A 12,871-nucleotide genomic window follows, 5' to 3' on the forward strand; every position below is an offset into this window, starting at 1 on the left:
GAGAAATGGACAAGTGAAATTTCGGGTGGCACTCCGTCAGAAGAAGGGTTCTGACCTGAAAAGTCTGCTGTCCATTTCATTACACAGATACTGCCTGATCTGCTGAGCTCATCCATCACTTTGTTTTTTGCTCAATTTTCCAGTATCTGCAATCTCCTGTGTATTGTGTATGTTTCGTGAGATGCCTCATATAAACTTTAGGGACTATACGCTCACTCAACTCGATCTTTTGCTGCACACCAATTCCCCAATCAACATAAGCATATACAGTTGCACAACCTTTTATCCGAAGATCCAAATAACGAAAACCTCCGAATATCGGACATTTTTTCGGTCCTTGAGGAAAGGTCCTTGAAAACGTTCACCGAGGGCAGCCCGCAGAGGTGACAGCGGAACCTCCGGTCGGTCCTCGAAGAAAGGGGAACTAAATCCCCATTCATAAAAGAGAAGGTGAGGGTATATTGCGCGGGAGGGTTAAATAATTGACAATATGCTGCTGCCTGACCGCTGAGTTAAAAAGTTCCCACGGTAGACTCACGATACACAGTGTATCGTGAGTCTTGCGTGGGAACTTTTTAACTCAGCGTGCAGGCAGCAGCAGATTGTCGCTCCCTTCAGTTTCACCCCACCTACACCCCTCTGCTTCCCGGCCATGTGTGTGACCCCTTCCCTCCCATCTCCAGCTCCCCGCCCATTGCACCGGCGCGGGGGCTTTGCACTGTCTTCACGTCGGCGATGCCAGCATACAGTGCCAGTCACCGGAGACGTCAGGACCAACGGGCCACCGACCCCCAGGCCCACTGCAAGCACGGAGATCCCAGAGACCCACAGCCAGCAGCAGCCCAGCCCCGTTCCAACTCCAGAGGAAAACTGCAAACTGGCCGGAGACATCAGGACCACCAGAAGCTGCTCCCCGATGGGCCGCTACGGCGACAAGTGGCAGTTCGCCCACAGCCCGAGCTGTGCCCCCTCATCGGGACACCGACCCCCAGGCCCACTGCAAGCACGGAGATCCCAGATCAGCAACTCCATCCCAGCCTTGCTCCAACTCCAGAGGAACAAGCTCCCCGTATGGGCAGAAGCTGATGGTGTGCAAGGTACGTCTTGTTCTTGGGGTCGCGCAGCTCGGGCTGTGGGCGAACTGCCACTTGTCGCTGTAGCGGCCCATCGGGGAGCGGATTCCTCTGAAGTTGGAGGTGGAGGGGGGTATTGTGCTGTTTGATCGCCCCCTGCTATCCCAGGGACAGGGAGACAGGACGTTCACCGAGGGCGGCCCGCAGAGGTGACAGCGGAACCTCCGGTCGGTCCTGGAAGGAAAAGGGAACTAAAGAGAAGGTGAGGGTATATTGCTCGGGAGGGTAGATCGCCTACCTGGAAGAAACCGGACATTTTTTCCAGGATGTCGTCTGCACACCAAAGCTCACGTTTGGCGCTAAACATGGCACGCCAAAGCTCACGTTTGGCGCCAAACGCACGTCGCCTCTGCTGCACACGGATATAAGAGTGTGAAAATGTCGCCTTAGGCCGCCTAAGGGCACGTAGCCCCGCTAGGGTGACATGAGTGCGAGAGGTGATTCAATGCTGTGGTCACATTTACAAATTCAGGAATTCATTCAACACACTGCATTTCATACAGACATTTATTCTGCAAGAAAAAACTACATTGAAGACTCAAACTTGCGACCGAAGAACTGTCGGGATCAAGGCGCAAACTCGCGACCTTGCGGATATGAGCCGAGCACTCTACCACTGAGCCAGCCATTAAAATCTACGCAAAAAAATTTCCATTCCAAAGGCCGACAAATTCCGAATTACGAAAAGTGTCTGGTCCCAAGGCTGTCGGATAAAAGGTTGTGCACCTGTAGTTTTATATTGTCGGCAGGCTTGAATATATTGTAGGGAAGAACTGCAGATGCTGATTTAAATCGAAGGTAGACACAAAATGCTGGAGTAACTCAGTGGGACTGGCAGCATCTGTGGAGAGAAGGAATGTGATGTTTTGGGTCGAGACCCTTCTTCAGACTGATGTCAGAGTAGTGGGTGGGACAGATAAAATGTAGCCAGAGACAGTAAGACTGATGGGGGAATTGGGAAGGGGGAGGGGATGGAGAGAGAGAAAGCAAGGGCTATTTTAAGTCGGAGAAGTCAATGTTCATACCGCTGGGGTGTAAGCTACCGAAGCGAAACATGAGGTGCTGTTCCTCAAATTTGTGCTGGGCCTCACTCTGATAATGGAGGAGGCCCAGGACAGGGTAGATTGGGAATGGGAGGGGGGCGTTAAAGTGCTGAGCAACCGGGAGATCAGGTAGGTTAAGGCGGACTGAGCGGAGGTGTTCAGCGAAACGATCGGCGAGCCTGCTCTTGGTTTCCTCGTCTAAATCATTGGTACATATTGTGAATAGCATCGATCCCTGTGGAATCCATCCACTTGTGGCCAATATGCTTCTGATTAAAGTTGCTTCACTGTACTTTTGCAAAGAAAATAATTGTAGAGGAGGCACAGTGTAAGAAAGAAATATGTCTTTTTTTTAATGTTGGATCGGTGGTAGAACCTGTCTGGCACTTTTATCCGACCATAAATGCAAAATATCTCTTTTTAAACAAAAAAAATGGTGGTGTATTATTTATTGTTTCTCTGTGGTCTTATTTTGCCTCCAGAGGGAGTATCATGTTCCTTGTGGGTCAGACTCGATGGCTCCCGATCCTGCTAAGCAAACCACATACAGTGTCAGCTACTTGTTGGGCGAGTAAGTATATTTAATTCTATTCCTATTTCTCTTTCTACACAGGAACTAAAGTGTATACTAACTTGAGCATTCCATATCTCAAATAAAAACAGTTATAGCTGAAATGTGTAGGGAGGAACTGCAGATGCAGGTTTAAACCGAAGATAGACACAGAAAGCTGGAGTAATGGACCTGTCCCACTTGGGCGACTATTTAGGCGACTGCAGGAGACTATGCAGTCGCCACATGCTCGCGGTTGGTTGCCAGGCAGTCGCTTTCATGGTCGTGAGGAGTTCCCACATTCTGGGAACTAGTCGCGGCCTCATTATGGTCGCCGCAAATTTTTCAACATGGTGAAAATTTAGCGGCGACTAGAATGAAGCCGCCATTGACAGTAGCGAGAATTGTCGAGCCGTAGGTGGGTCACCAGGAGGTCCTAGTTGGTTGCCAGGAGGTCAAAAGTTCTCGCAGGTTCTCGCAAGTTGTAGCGGGTGCTGACTGGTGAATTTCATCAGAACCAAGGATAACCGACCGGTAATGTTAAATGTCTGCCAAGCTTCACGGCCGTGTATCTCTGGCTTCTTAAAAGTTGGCTCCACTTCTTCTTCCTCCCCCACCCCCCACCCCCCTTTTAAAGGACTTACCGTACACTGTTCTTTAGCCATCTTTTTACAGCGCCAACCTTCCTGTTCATCGTGGTGTGTGTCTGTATCACATTGGCTTTGCACCATGTGAATCTTTTAGACAGCGCTCCCCCCTGCTTGCCCTGTCCCCCGCCTGCATAATGGGCTGGTGAATGAAGCGATGTGTTTGTGTGTGTGTGTTCCACTCTGACAGTCGACATTCCAGTTGCCGGTTTTTCAGGCGAAAAATCGCCTAAGTGGGACAGGCCCATAACTCAGCGAGTCAGACAGCATCTCTGGTTTAAAGGAATAGGTGACGTTTCGGGTCTTGAAGAAGGGTCTCGCCCCGAAACGTCACCTATTCCTTTTCTACAGAGATGCTGTCTGACCCGCTGAGTTAGTCGAGCTTTTTGTATCTAAACCAGTTATAAATATAATTGTATGCATAATTTCCTTTGTCAAATCGCACTTTCTTGGAGTAAATGCAGTATCTCATCTTGATCACTTTAAAGACTTTAAGAAGCTTTTCATAAATTTTTCAGATCTTTTCGGCAACATTTTTTTAATGAAACACATTTTTGATCTGTGCTAAAGTACTGATTTTAGACAATATCTGACAAAGTTTCACAGTTTCAAGTTTTATCTTTAGTGTATTAACTGTGTCAGCCATAATAACAGTGTCCGGTAAATTTCTCTCTTCCAGTAATTTACCGGGGAGAACTATTGATGTTAGGAGCAATTTATTAAAATCTGTTCAATGTTGGAAAAAGTGTTTGTCTTCATTGAGTGTCTTTCAGTCTTATTTGAATTGACCAAACTGTTAAGAATCTTTTTCTCAAATATTGTTGTTGGAATCAATATTCGCATTTAATTTCACACCTAAATACAATTTTGATACTCTTTTGATTGATGTTCATATGATTGGAGCAACATTTTTAATTCGTATTGCTTTTTTCCACCTACAGGTGTAACCCAGTTGTATATTATCTTTCAGTAATGTGTGCAAAAATGCAAATTTGCTTTCATTTACATCTCAAACAAATTCTCTTTTTAAATAAGAAATCTGTGATGTGTGTTGACAGAATAATATTGACAGGATTTCAAGGAGAACTATCCTGGTAGAGTCATAGGATCTTACTAAGAAATTAAATGTCACCTCAGTTGAGTGTCTCGTGGAAAAGGCAGAATCTTTGATAACATCAAATTTATTCACAACTTTACTGACATTCTCACTTGGATAAGTAGATAAAATAAAATAGAAAATGCTGGTTTAACCACCTCAGTTATTCCAATGAAGTTTTGTTTTAGAGATACGGCGCGGAAACAGGACTTTTGGCCCACCGAGTCTACGCCGACTAGCGTTTCCCGCACATTAACACTATCATACATACACTAGGGACAATTAACAATTTTACCAAAGTCAATTAACCTACAAATCCGTACGTCTTTGGAGTGTGGGAGGAAACCGGATCACCCGGAAAAGACCCAGTGTGGTCACTGGGAGAACATACAAACTCTGTACAGACAGCACCCGTGGCCAGGATCAAACTCGGATCTCTGGCACTGTAAGGCAGCAACTCTACCGCTACACCACTGTTCCAACCCTAAATTCAAATTGAGGAATTTAGAGTGTGCATCTCTTCATACAAATAGGTACTTGACACTTTCTGCAGTCAATGCTGAATTTCCGATGATCAGCCATTCCCACCCTTTATCTCAGTCTTGTTCCACATCCCTCAATATCGGATTTCATTCATTGTCCCTGATATTTATCCCCTGCATTCTTCCTTCAGTTTCATTCAATCTCTCTTGTTCTTTCCTTATTGTAAGACATTTTTTACATTTCTGCTCCTCTCCACTTTCTCCAATATAATATATATTTTTAATCTACTCGCAATTCTGATGAAAGAACCTGAAACAATAACTACATTTTTCTTTTAATGGATGCTGCCAGATCTGTTGAGTATTTCCAGTATTTTCTTTTCATATTTCAACCACCGACAGTATTGTATATTCTGCATATATGCTGAAGTATTTGTCTCCAGCGCTCCCTTTAAACATTCTGGGTCATCTGGAAAATTCATTATTCTACTGTCTAACATCTAAAATATTAGAAATTGAAAAATTGTTTGAGTATTAATTGAATATTCTGTCAACGTTAACGTCCGGAGAGTGCCAGATTAATGGAGTTTTACTGCAACTTGTTTCATATCATTTTTATGTTAAGTTCATTGTTTTCTTGTGGGTTAATGTTGGAGGGAAATATTTTATTTCAAATGTGTGTTTTTATGTCTTCTTGTAGCATTACCGATACCTATGAAACATTCATCCTCAGTCTTCTATCATCTTTGCTGGTTTCTGGACCCAATTCTCCATTTTACAAAGCATTGATTGATGCCAGGATTGGCACAGACTTTGCTCCTGTTGTTGGGTAGGTTTAGTTTTGTTCTGCTTTATCTTTTTTTGGTAGTTCTTTTAAACTGTTAGCTGTTGTTTGTAAATGATCCACTACAACCTACATGGTGAAACGTATGTCTTTATTCCATTCAGAAATACAGAGCATTCAAACTGCACAGCTGTGCTCTTCCAGCTCAGCATGGCTTCTACCAGCTGGCAGTCGTCATTAGTGTAGTACTGTAATACCATGTAATGGGTGGCATGCATATATGGAGATTATAAATGGCATGGGTTAATAAGGGTTAATCTACATCCTTCCTCTCAAAGAAGCAAAGCATATAGAGAGTGGTTAGTGGAGAATATATTGTAAAACATCAGTATAGGGTGTGTGCATTTCTTATTTTACTTGTACATGCTTGTGCATATATGAGCCCGTAAAACGAAGCGGGCCATGCACAGTTCAAGTATAGCCGGTAAACTCTCCAATCAGCGGGTTTGGCTTGCAGACACGACGTACACGTGTACGGTAGTACCCCTCGTGCGCCATCCTTCTCTGAGGAAACGAGTCCCTTATAGGGTGAACATGGAGGAGAAGACACCGGTGGAGATGGGGGCTCCAGGGAAGGTAGGGATGGCGCTGGCACCGGTAGAGGAGTGGCTTTCGCGGAACATGGGGGACAACCGACCGGCTGGTCAGGGTAAGGACGGGAAGGTACCGGTTCATTAACCGGGAGGAAGTGTTGGTGGGTGCGTCGGTAGATGCCGTTGTCAACACTGAGCAGGTATGAGCGTGGCTCCACGGTTGACCCCAGAACGACACCGAGGCGGTCATAGCCTCTGAGCGACTGTAAGCGGACACCCTGTCCCTTGTTGAGTGGTTGGAGCGGAGAGCTGGTTTTATCCTAGTATTTTCTTTGTGTGTCTTGGCGGTGTTGGAGCTGGGATTGGATCATCGACGGTGCGCAAACTTATAGTTCTAACAGTTGCTTGGCCATAGACAGGGTGGTACGGGTTTTGCCGTGACATGAGTCGTTCGGCCGAAGATCCCAGGAGAGGGTCGAGGGCGATGTTTCGTAGGTTGAGTAGGTCGAGATAGACATCGGAGCCGGCCCTGTGTGAGCATTCCATTAGTTGTTTGCGCTTCTTACTGTGCATTCGGCGAGGCCGTTGGACAGCGGGAAGCCGGGGCTGCTGGTGGTGTAGTGGAAGTCACAGTGTGTCACAAAATCCTTGAAGAGCTGATTGGAGAATTGAGTTCCATTGTCTGGGAGTAGCTGGAGGGATGCTCTATGGACAGAGAAGTGGCGAGTGAGTTTTTGAATGAGCTGAGGTCGGGCTACTGAGCAAGTCGATTTCGAACCATCCTGAGTAGGAATCGACTAAAACCAGGTATTGTTTGCCGTGCCACTGATGTTGGCTGCTACTGTGGACCAGGGTAAGTCTGGTGTGGGGAGCGGGAAAAGTGGTTGTTTCTGTTGGTGTGGGGTCAGGCTATTGCAAATCGGGCAGGCAGCAACTTTTTCGAGAATGTAGTCAGCCATGATTGGCCAGAAAAGCATACCTTTTGCATGTTGGAGGGTTATTTCTGCGGCGGGATGGCCCTCATGGACAATATCAAAGTACTTGTTGCCAAGAGACGTCGGGATAACTGTCTTATGTCCTTTCATTATAATGCCATCTTAAATGACCAGTTTGTCGCGGACAGGGTAGAACGGGCGGATAGCCAACGGCAGGTGGTGCTGATTGTCTGGCCAGATGCGGCGGATGACAGTGGCAAGCGATTGTAGCATTTTGTCTGCAGCTGTTTGTTCCACTAAGATGTCTAAGATGGAAGGCAGGAGACCATCATAACCGTATACCCCTCGTGCTCGTCATCAGACAGGTGGTTTTCGCAGGTTGGGCGAGGTGCCCATGAGAAGGTGACAGCTAAGTACATGTCCTTACCACGTTTGTAGGTTTCTTTGATGTCATACTTCTGTAGTTCCATCATCATGCGTTGTAAATGCGCTGGTGCCGTGTGGATTGGTTTGTTGAGGATACTGACCAGGGGCTGGTGATCGGTTTCAATCGTGATCGGGTTGCCAAAGATGAAGTCTTTGAATTTCTTACAGGCAAAAGTTACCACGAGTAGCTCCTCCTCGATTTGAGTGTAGCGCTGTTCAGTGTCAGTCATGGTACGGGAGGTATAGGCGACCGGTCTGGGACCCTTCCTGTCATCTTCTAGTCAGGTGGCAGCCAGTCCATACTGGGAGGCATCACAGGTTAGGGTGACGAGTAACCCGGCATCGAAGTACGCGAGGATTGGGGCGCAAAACATTAGTTGTTTGAGGGTTTCAAATGCCCTCTGTTGGCGCTGGTGCCAGGACCAGTGCGTATCCTTGTGAGTCAGTTGTCGCAGCAGGGCTGACAGCTCGTTGAAGTTTGGGACTAATTTTCTCTGGTAGTTTCCCATGCCAAGAAATCGCTGTAATGCTGTCACGTCCCTGGGTGCAGGCATTTCATTGATGACAATGACAAGGAGGGTCTGGCCTGAGACCATTGTAGGTGAATAAATACATTGCCCACGTAAGTCACTTCGTCAACTTGAAACCTGCACTTGAGGAGGTTGAGTTTGAGGTTTACCTCTCTGGCACGATCCAGGACCTGTTTCAGGTTTGAGTCATGTTGTTGTACGTTGCGCCCGGCGATCAGGATGTCGTCCATGATTATGTCGCATGGGTAGCCAGTAAAGAGTTGTTCCATAGTACGTTGGAAGACCTCACTGGCTGAATTGATGCCAAATGGCATTTGTAAGAATCGATAGCGTCCGAAGGGTGTCGCGAATGTGGTTAGCATGGAAGATGCATGGTCTAGCGGTATTTGCCAAAATTAGTTCTTTGCATCTAGGTCAGAGAAGACTGTGGTTGTTAAAAGAATGCTTTACCTGGGTTGGCTGCGACCTCTTCCACCGCCCGCATTGAGTGTTGTGGTTGTTTGATGACAGTGTTTAAGTCTTTAGGGTTGATGCAAATCCTTATTTTGTCTTTGTTCTTCTTGATTGCTGCAACTATGGTGGAGACCCAGCAGGAGAGGTCGTTGACAGGGGCTTTCACACCCAGTGTTTCCTTTCTGTCTAGTTCAGTTTTGACGCAACCCTTCATTGCGTGCGGAATTCGGTGTGGAAAGCAAACGACAGGTGTGACCTCCTTGTCGGTTACAATAATGTATTCTGTGGGAAGCTTGCCCAGCTGGTTGTCAAAAAGATCTTTGTATTGTGCGAGTAGTTGTTGGGTGACTCTTGAGAGGTGGATAATTAGTACATAGTTTTGCCGAAGGTGACCAGGCCTATATCATGGCATGCATCGATGCCCAGAAGGAGGGGCACTTACAATACAATTTATTTGTTGTCATTTGAACCTCATTGAGGTTCAAATGAAATTTGGTTTCTGAGGTCATACACACAAGAAAAAGAACCAAGACACAACACAATTTACACAAACATCCATCACAGTGAATCTTCTCCTCACTGTGATGGAAGGCAAAGTCTTATCTCTCCCCTGCACTCCTCGTTCTCCTCCCGATGTCAGTCAAAGCCCCCGGCGGGCGATGGTAAGTAAGTCCCGCGACCATTAAAGCCGCGCCGGGTGATGCAAGGCCACGCTCTGGGTCTTGGTGTTGGAGCCCCCGGCGGGCACTAACAAGTCCCGTGGCCATTTAAAGCCGCGCCGTGCGATGATGTAAGGCCCAGCTCCAGGTAATTTTCAACCCCGCAACTCGGGCGGGAGAAGTCGCCGTTGCGGAAGCCCTGAAAAGCGGTCTCCCAGCAGGGACCCGCGGGCTCCCGGTGTCACCGTCCACCAGACCTGCGGTTGGAGCCTCCGAATCTCCGGGGTCGGGTTGCAGCAGCGCGCCACCACCGCTCCTCCCGCTCCGAACTCGGCCAGCTCCGCGATGGTGGATAAGCCCGCAGGCTCCGCGACTGGAGCCCCAGGTCGTTCCGGTTGGAGGCCGCTCCACGGTGCTAGGCCCCAACGACAATGGAGACCCGACAGGGAAAAGGTCGGGTTCTCCGTGAAGGGGATGGATTTTAAAATCTTCCCCTCTAATGATGAAAAAATCCAGATTGTAAACTTGGGACGCTAGATGGCATTGTAGTGTGACTTTATCAACCAGTTGCACCTTCCCCCCCCCACCAAATGGATGTAACTTGGAGTTTGTTTTCATGATAATTTCATTGTTGTGAATTCTTTGGAAGTCTGACAAGGATAGAACATTGCACTGTGCCCCATCTTAGCAGCAACTTTGGCATTGATACTGAGCGTTGTCATGGGATCATTCTTTTTGGACAGTGGGTCAGTTAGAGAATGTATGTTTTGGCTGTCTTCTTGCAGGTGTTGCGGTTTTGGCTCTGCTGGTGTTAATATTTCAGCCATTGCCTCGTTGGAAAGTGTGGGTTTGAGTTCATAGAGATTGTTGTGGCTTGGTCCTGTTACCACGAGCTCGGCAATAACGAATGAAGTGTTTTTTTCTTTTTACAGTAGTGGCAAATTTTGCCATAAGCGATGCATTGCTCACAAAATTTTGGTTGTGAACCTCCACAATTACCACAGTTATGGCCCCTCCCTGGGGCTGTTGGTGGTTGTCGAGGGGCTGTTGATGTTTGTTGTGGGGACCTATAGAAGGCATGGACATTGTGGGCAGAGTGGGGTCCCGGACCCAGGGATTTGATATGGGTGTCAGTGAACTCCGCAACTCTGCAGGCACGTTCAGCCTTAGCTAGTGTGAGCTTCTCATCCCGGAGTAGTTCATTTCTCACCTTGTCATTCAAGATGCCATGTACGAGTCTGCCTCGGATGAGTCACGGTCCTGGGAGTGGCATCTTGCAGCGATGCTCTTCAGGGTACTAATGTAGGGCTCGACCGTCTCGCCATTGTGGTGCTCCATGATAATGTTGGTGCAACGTTGGCACAGTTCATGGAAGAGGCAGGTGGGGTCCCTGTTAGACTCTGCCGGGGTCACAACGTGGGTTACCGTATCGGTATGTTCTGGGGCGTAATAAAAGTCCTGTGCCTGCAGGGCAGCCTCTGTGCCCGCTACGTTGAGGAGAATTGGTGTGGGGAGCATCAATGAAAATTCCGAATTCCACTTCGAAGACGCGTCAACGTTAAACAAGTTCACTGTCGAATATCAGAGGATCGGGTTTACGAAATGACCCTGCCATGACAACAGAGCAATGGTCTGTTGTAAAAAAAAAAATAATAATAAATTCTGGCAAAAGAGTTGGAGATGTGGCTCAAAGATTCTGACACCATGTTTGTAAATGATCCACTACAACATACATGGTGAAACATAAGTCTTTATTCCATTCAGATGTTCCATTATTCCATGGCTTCTGCCAGCTGGCTGTCCTCGTCAGTGTAGTACTGTAATACCATGTAATGGGTGGCATGCATATATGTGTAGTGGAGATTATAAATGACATGGATTAATAAGGGTTAATCTACGGCTATTAGTTTGATCATTAAATTCTTATGCAATTTTGTAGTCACTAATGAAAGCTATGATTGTTTTTTCAGATACGATGGGAGCACAAGAGAGGCTTGCTTTAGTATTGGGCTACAAGGCATTGCAGAACAAGACGTCAAATCAGTGAAACAGATCATCGAGAAAGTAATTGACGAAGTAATTGAGTGCGTAACCTACTCTATAAACATAATAATTTAATTACAGTGCAATGTGTTGAATGTATGCTGCTGCACAGTGATGCTACACAATATGTCCCCTTCTTAACTTCAGTACCACGTGCAAAACAGCATTTAAGAGATATTTGGACAGATGCATGGGTAGGCAATGTTTAGAGGGATATGGGCCAAACACAGGCAAATGGACCATGTTTCCATGCTGTATGTCTCCAATTTGATGACGTGCTCAATTATGTGAGGAATACTGTGGAGATAGCATCCTTACTGGAGGAACAGTTCCTGGATGTATTTATCCTTCTGCCCTATGGTCCTCCTATTTGCTTCAGACATTATAAATATGGAATATTGCATTCGGTCATCTGTATGTTGGCAAGCGAATTTAAAAATCATGCTTGCCTGCAATAGGCTCTCATTTCATTTGATTTAGTTTAGCTGAGAGATGCAGCTTGGGAACAGGCCCTTTTGCCCACTGAGTCCATACTAACCAACAAAAACCCATATACTAGTTCTGTCCTACACACTGGGGAACATTTACAGAAGCCAATTAACCTACAAACCTGAACATTTTTGGGATGTGGGAGGAAACCGGAGCACCCGGAGAAAACCAACACTGTCATGGAGAACGTACAAACTCCGGACAGAGCACCCGTAGTTTCATAGCGTCTCCGTTATGGCATCCTTTATGTAATAATGGTTCCCATGACCTGACTTAAATTAGGTTTTTTGTACAAATCAATAGTACTGGAGGAACACAGTGGGTCAGGCAGCATCTGCGGAGGGATTGGACTGATGACGTTCTGGGTTGAGACTCTTTATCAGACAGTTTGAAGTGGGGGGAGAAAACTGGACAATTAGAGGTGGGGGTGGAACAAAGGCTGGCAAATGTGTGGGATGGGGGCTATTGGCAGAGGACTGGCACAATAGACAAAGGCAAGGGGTGAAAAGGAACCAGATAGGTGTCAGATGAAGAGGAAGAGTGGGAGGGATATGGGTGTAAGTACAGGAGGAGGAGAAATAAGGTGGATAACAGGGAACTACAAGATTTGTTGATGGGAGATGAGTGTACAAAGCAGAAAAAGGAAAAGGGAAAGCAGCTTCTCTTTAAATGAGAAGTTGCCTGCTCCAGGTTATTTACAGCAGGATGGTGCAACTACATTTCTAGCACATGACCTAACAATACTGAGCAAACGAAGATTAAACATTGTAGTCTCCCAAAAGTCTTTATAGCTTTATTACTCTGATATATTTATCAAAGAAATGTTGGAGAGTTATAGGATCACAGCACAAAAACAGTTTTGGTCCACTGTGTTCCTGCTGACCACCAAGTTCATAAGTGATAGGAGCAGAATTAGTCCATTCGGCCCATCGAGTCTACTCCACCATTCAATTATGGCTGATCTATCTTTCCCTCTCAACCCCATTCTCCTGCCTTCTCCATATAACC

At 46.5% G+C, this 12,871-nt stretch overlaps 1 protein-coding gene across 1 annotated transcript in view; it reads left to right on the forward strand.

The window, feature by feature from the left end:
* The window catches only part of pitrm1 (pitrilysin metallopeptidase 1), a 67,749-nt gene that overhangs the window by 18,561 nt on the left and 36,317 nt on the right, over positions 1 to 12,871 (forward strand). Inside the window, exons 9-11 of the mRNA XM_055665331.1 lie at positions 2,659 to 2,747; positions 5,652 to 5,780; positions 11,302 to 11,415. Coding sequence (XP_055521306.1) covers positions 2,659 to 2,747; positions 5,652 to 5,780; positions 11,302 to 11,415 — 332 coding nt within the window. The remainder of the gene's footprint in view (positions 1 to 2,658; positions 2,748 to 5,651; positions 5,781 to 11,301; positions 11,416 to 12,871) is intronic.

Source organism: Leucoraja erinacea, chromosome 2 (genome assembly GCF_028641065.1).
Source record: "Leucoraja erinacea ecotype New England chromosome 2, Leri_hhj_1, whole genome shotgun sequence".
In the NCBI taxonomy this organism is placed as follows: domain Eukaryota; kingdom Metazoa; phylum Chordata; class Chondrichthyes; order Rajiformes; family Rajidae; genus Leucoraja; species Leucoraja erinaceus.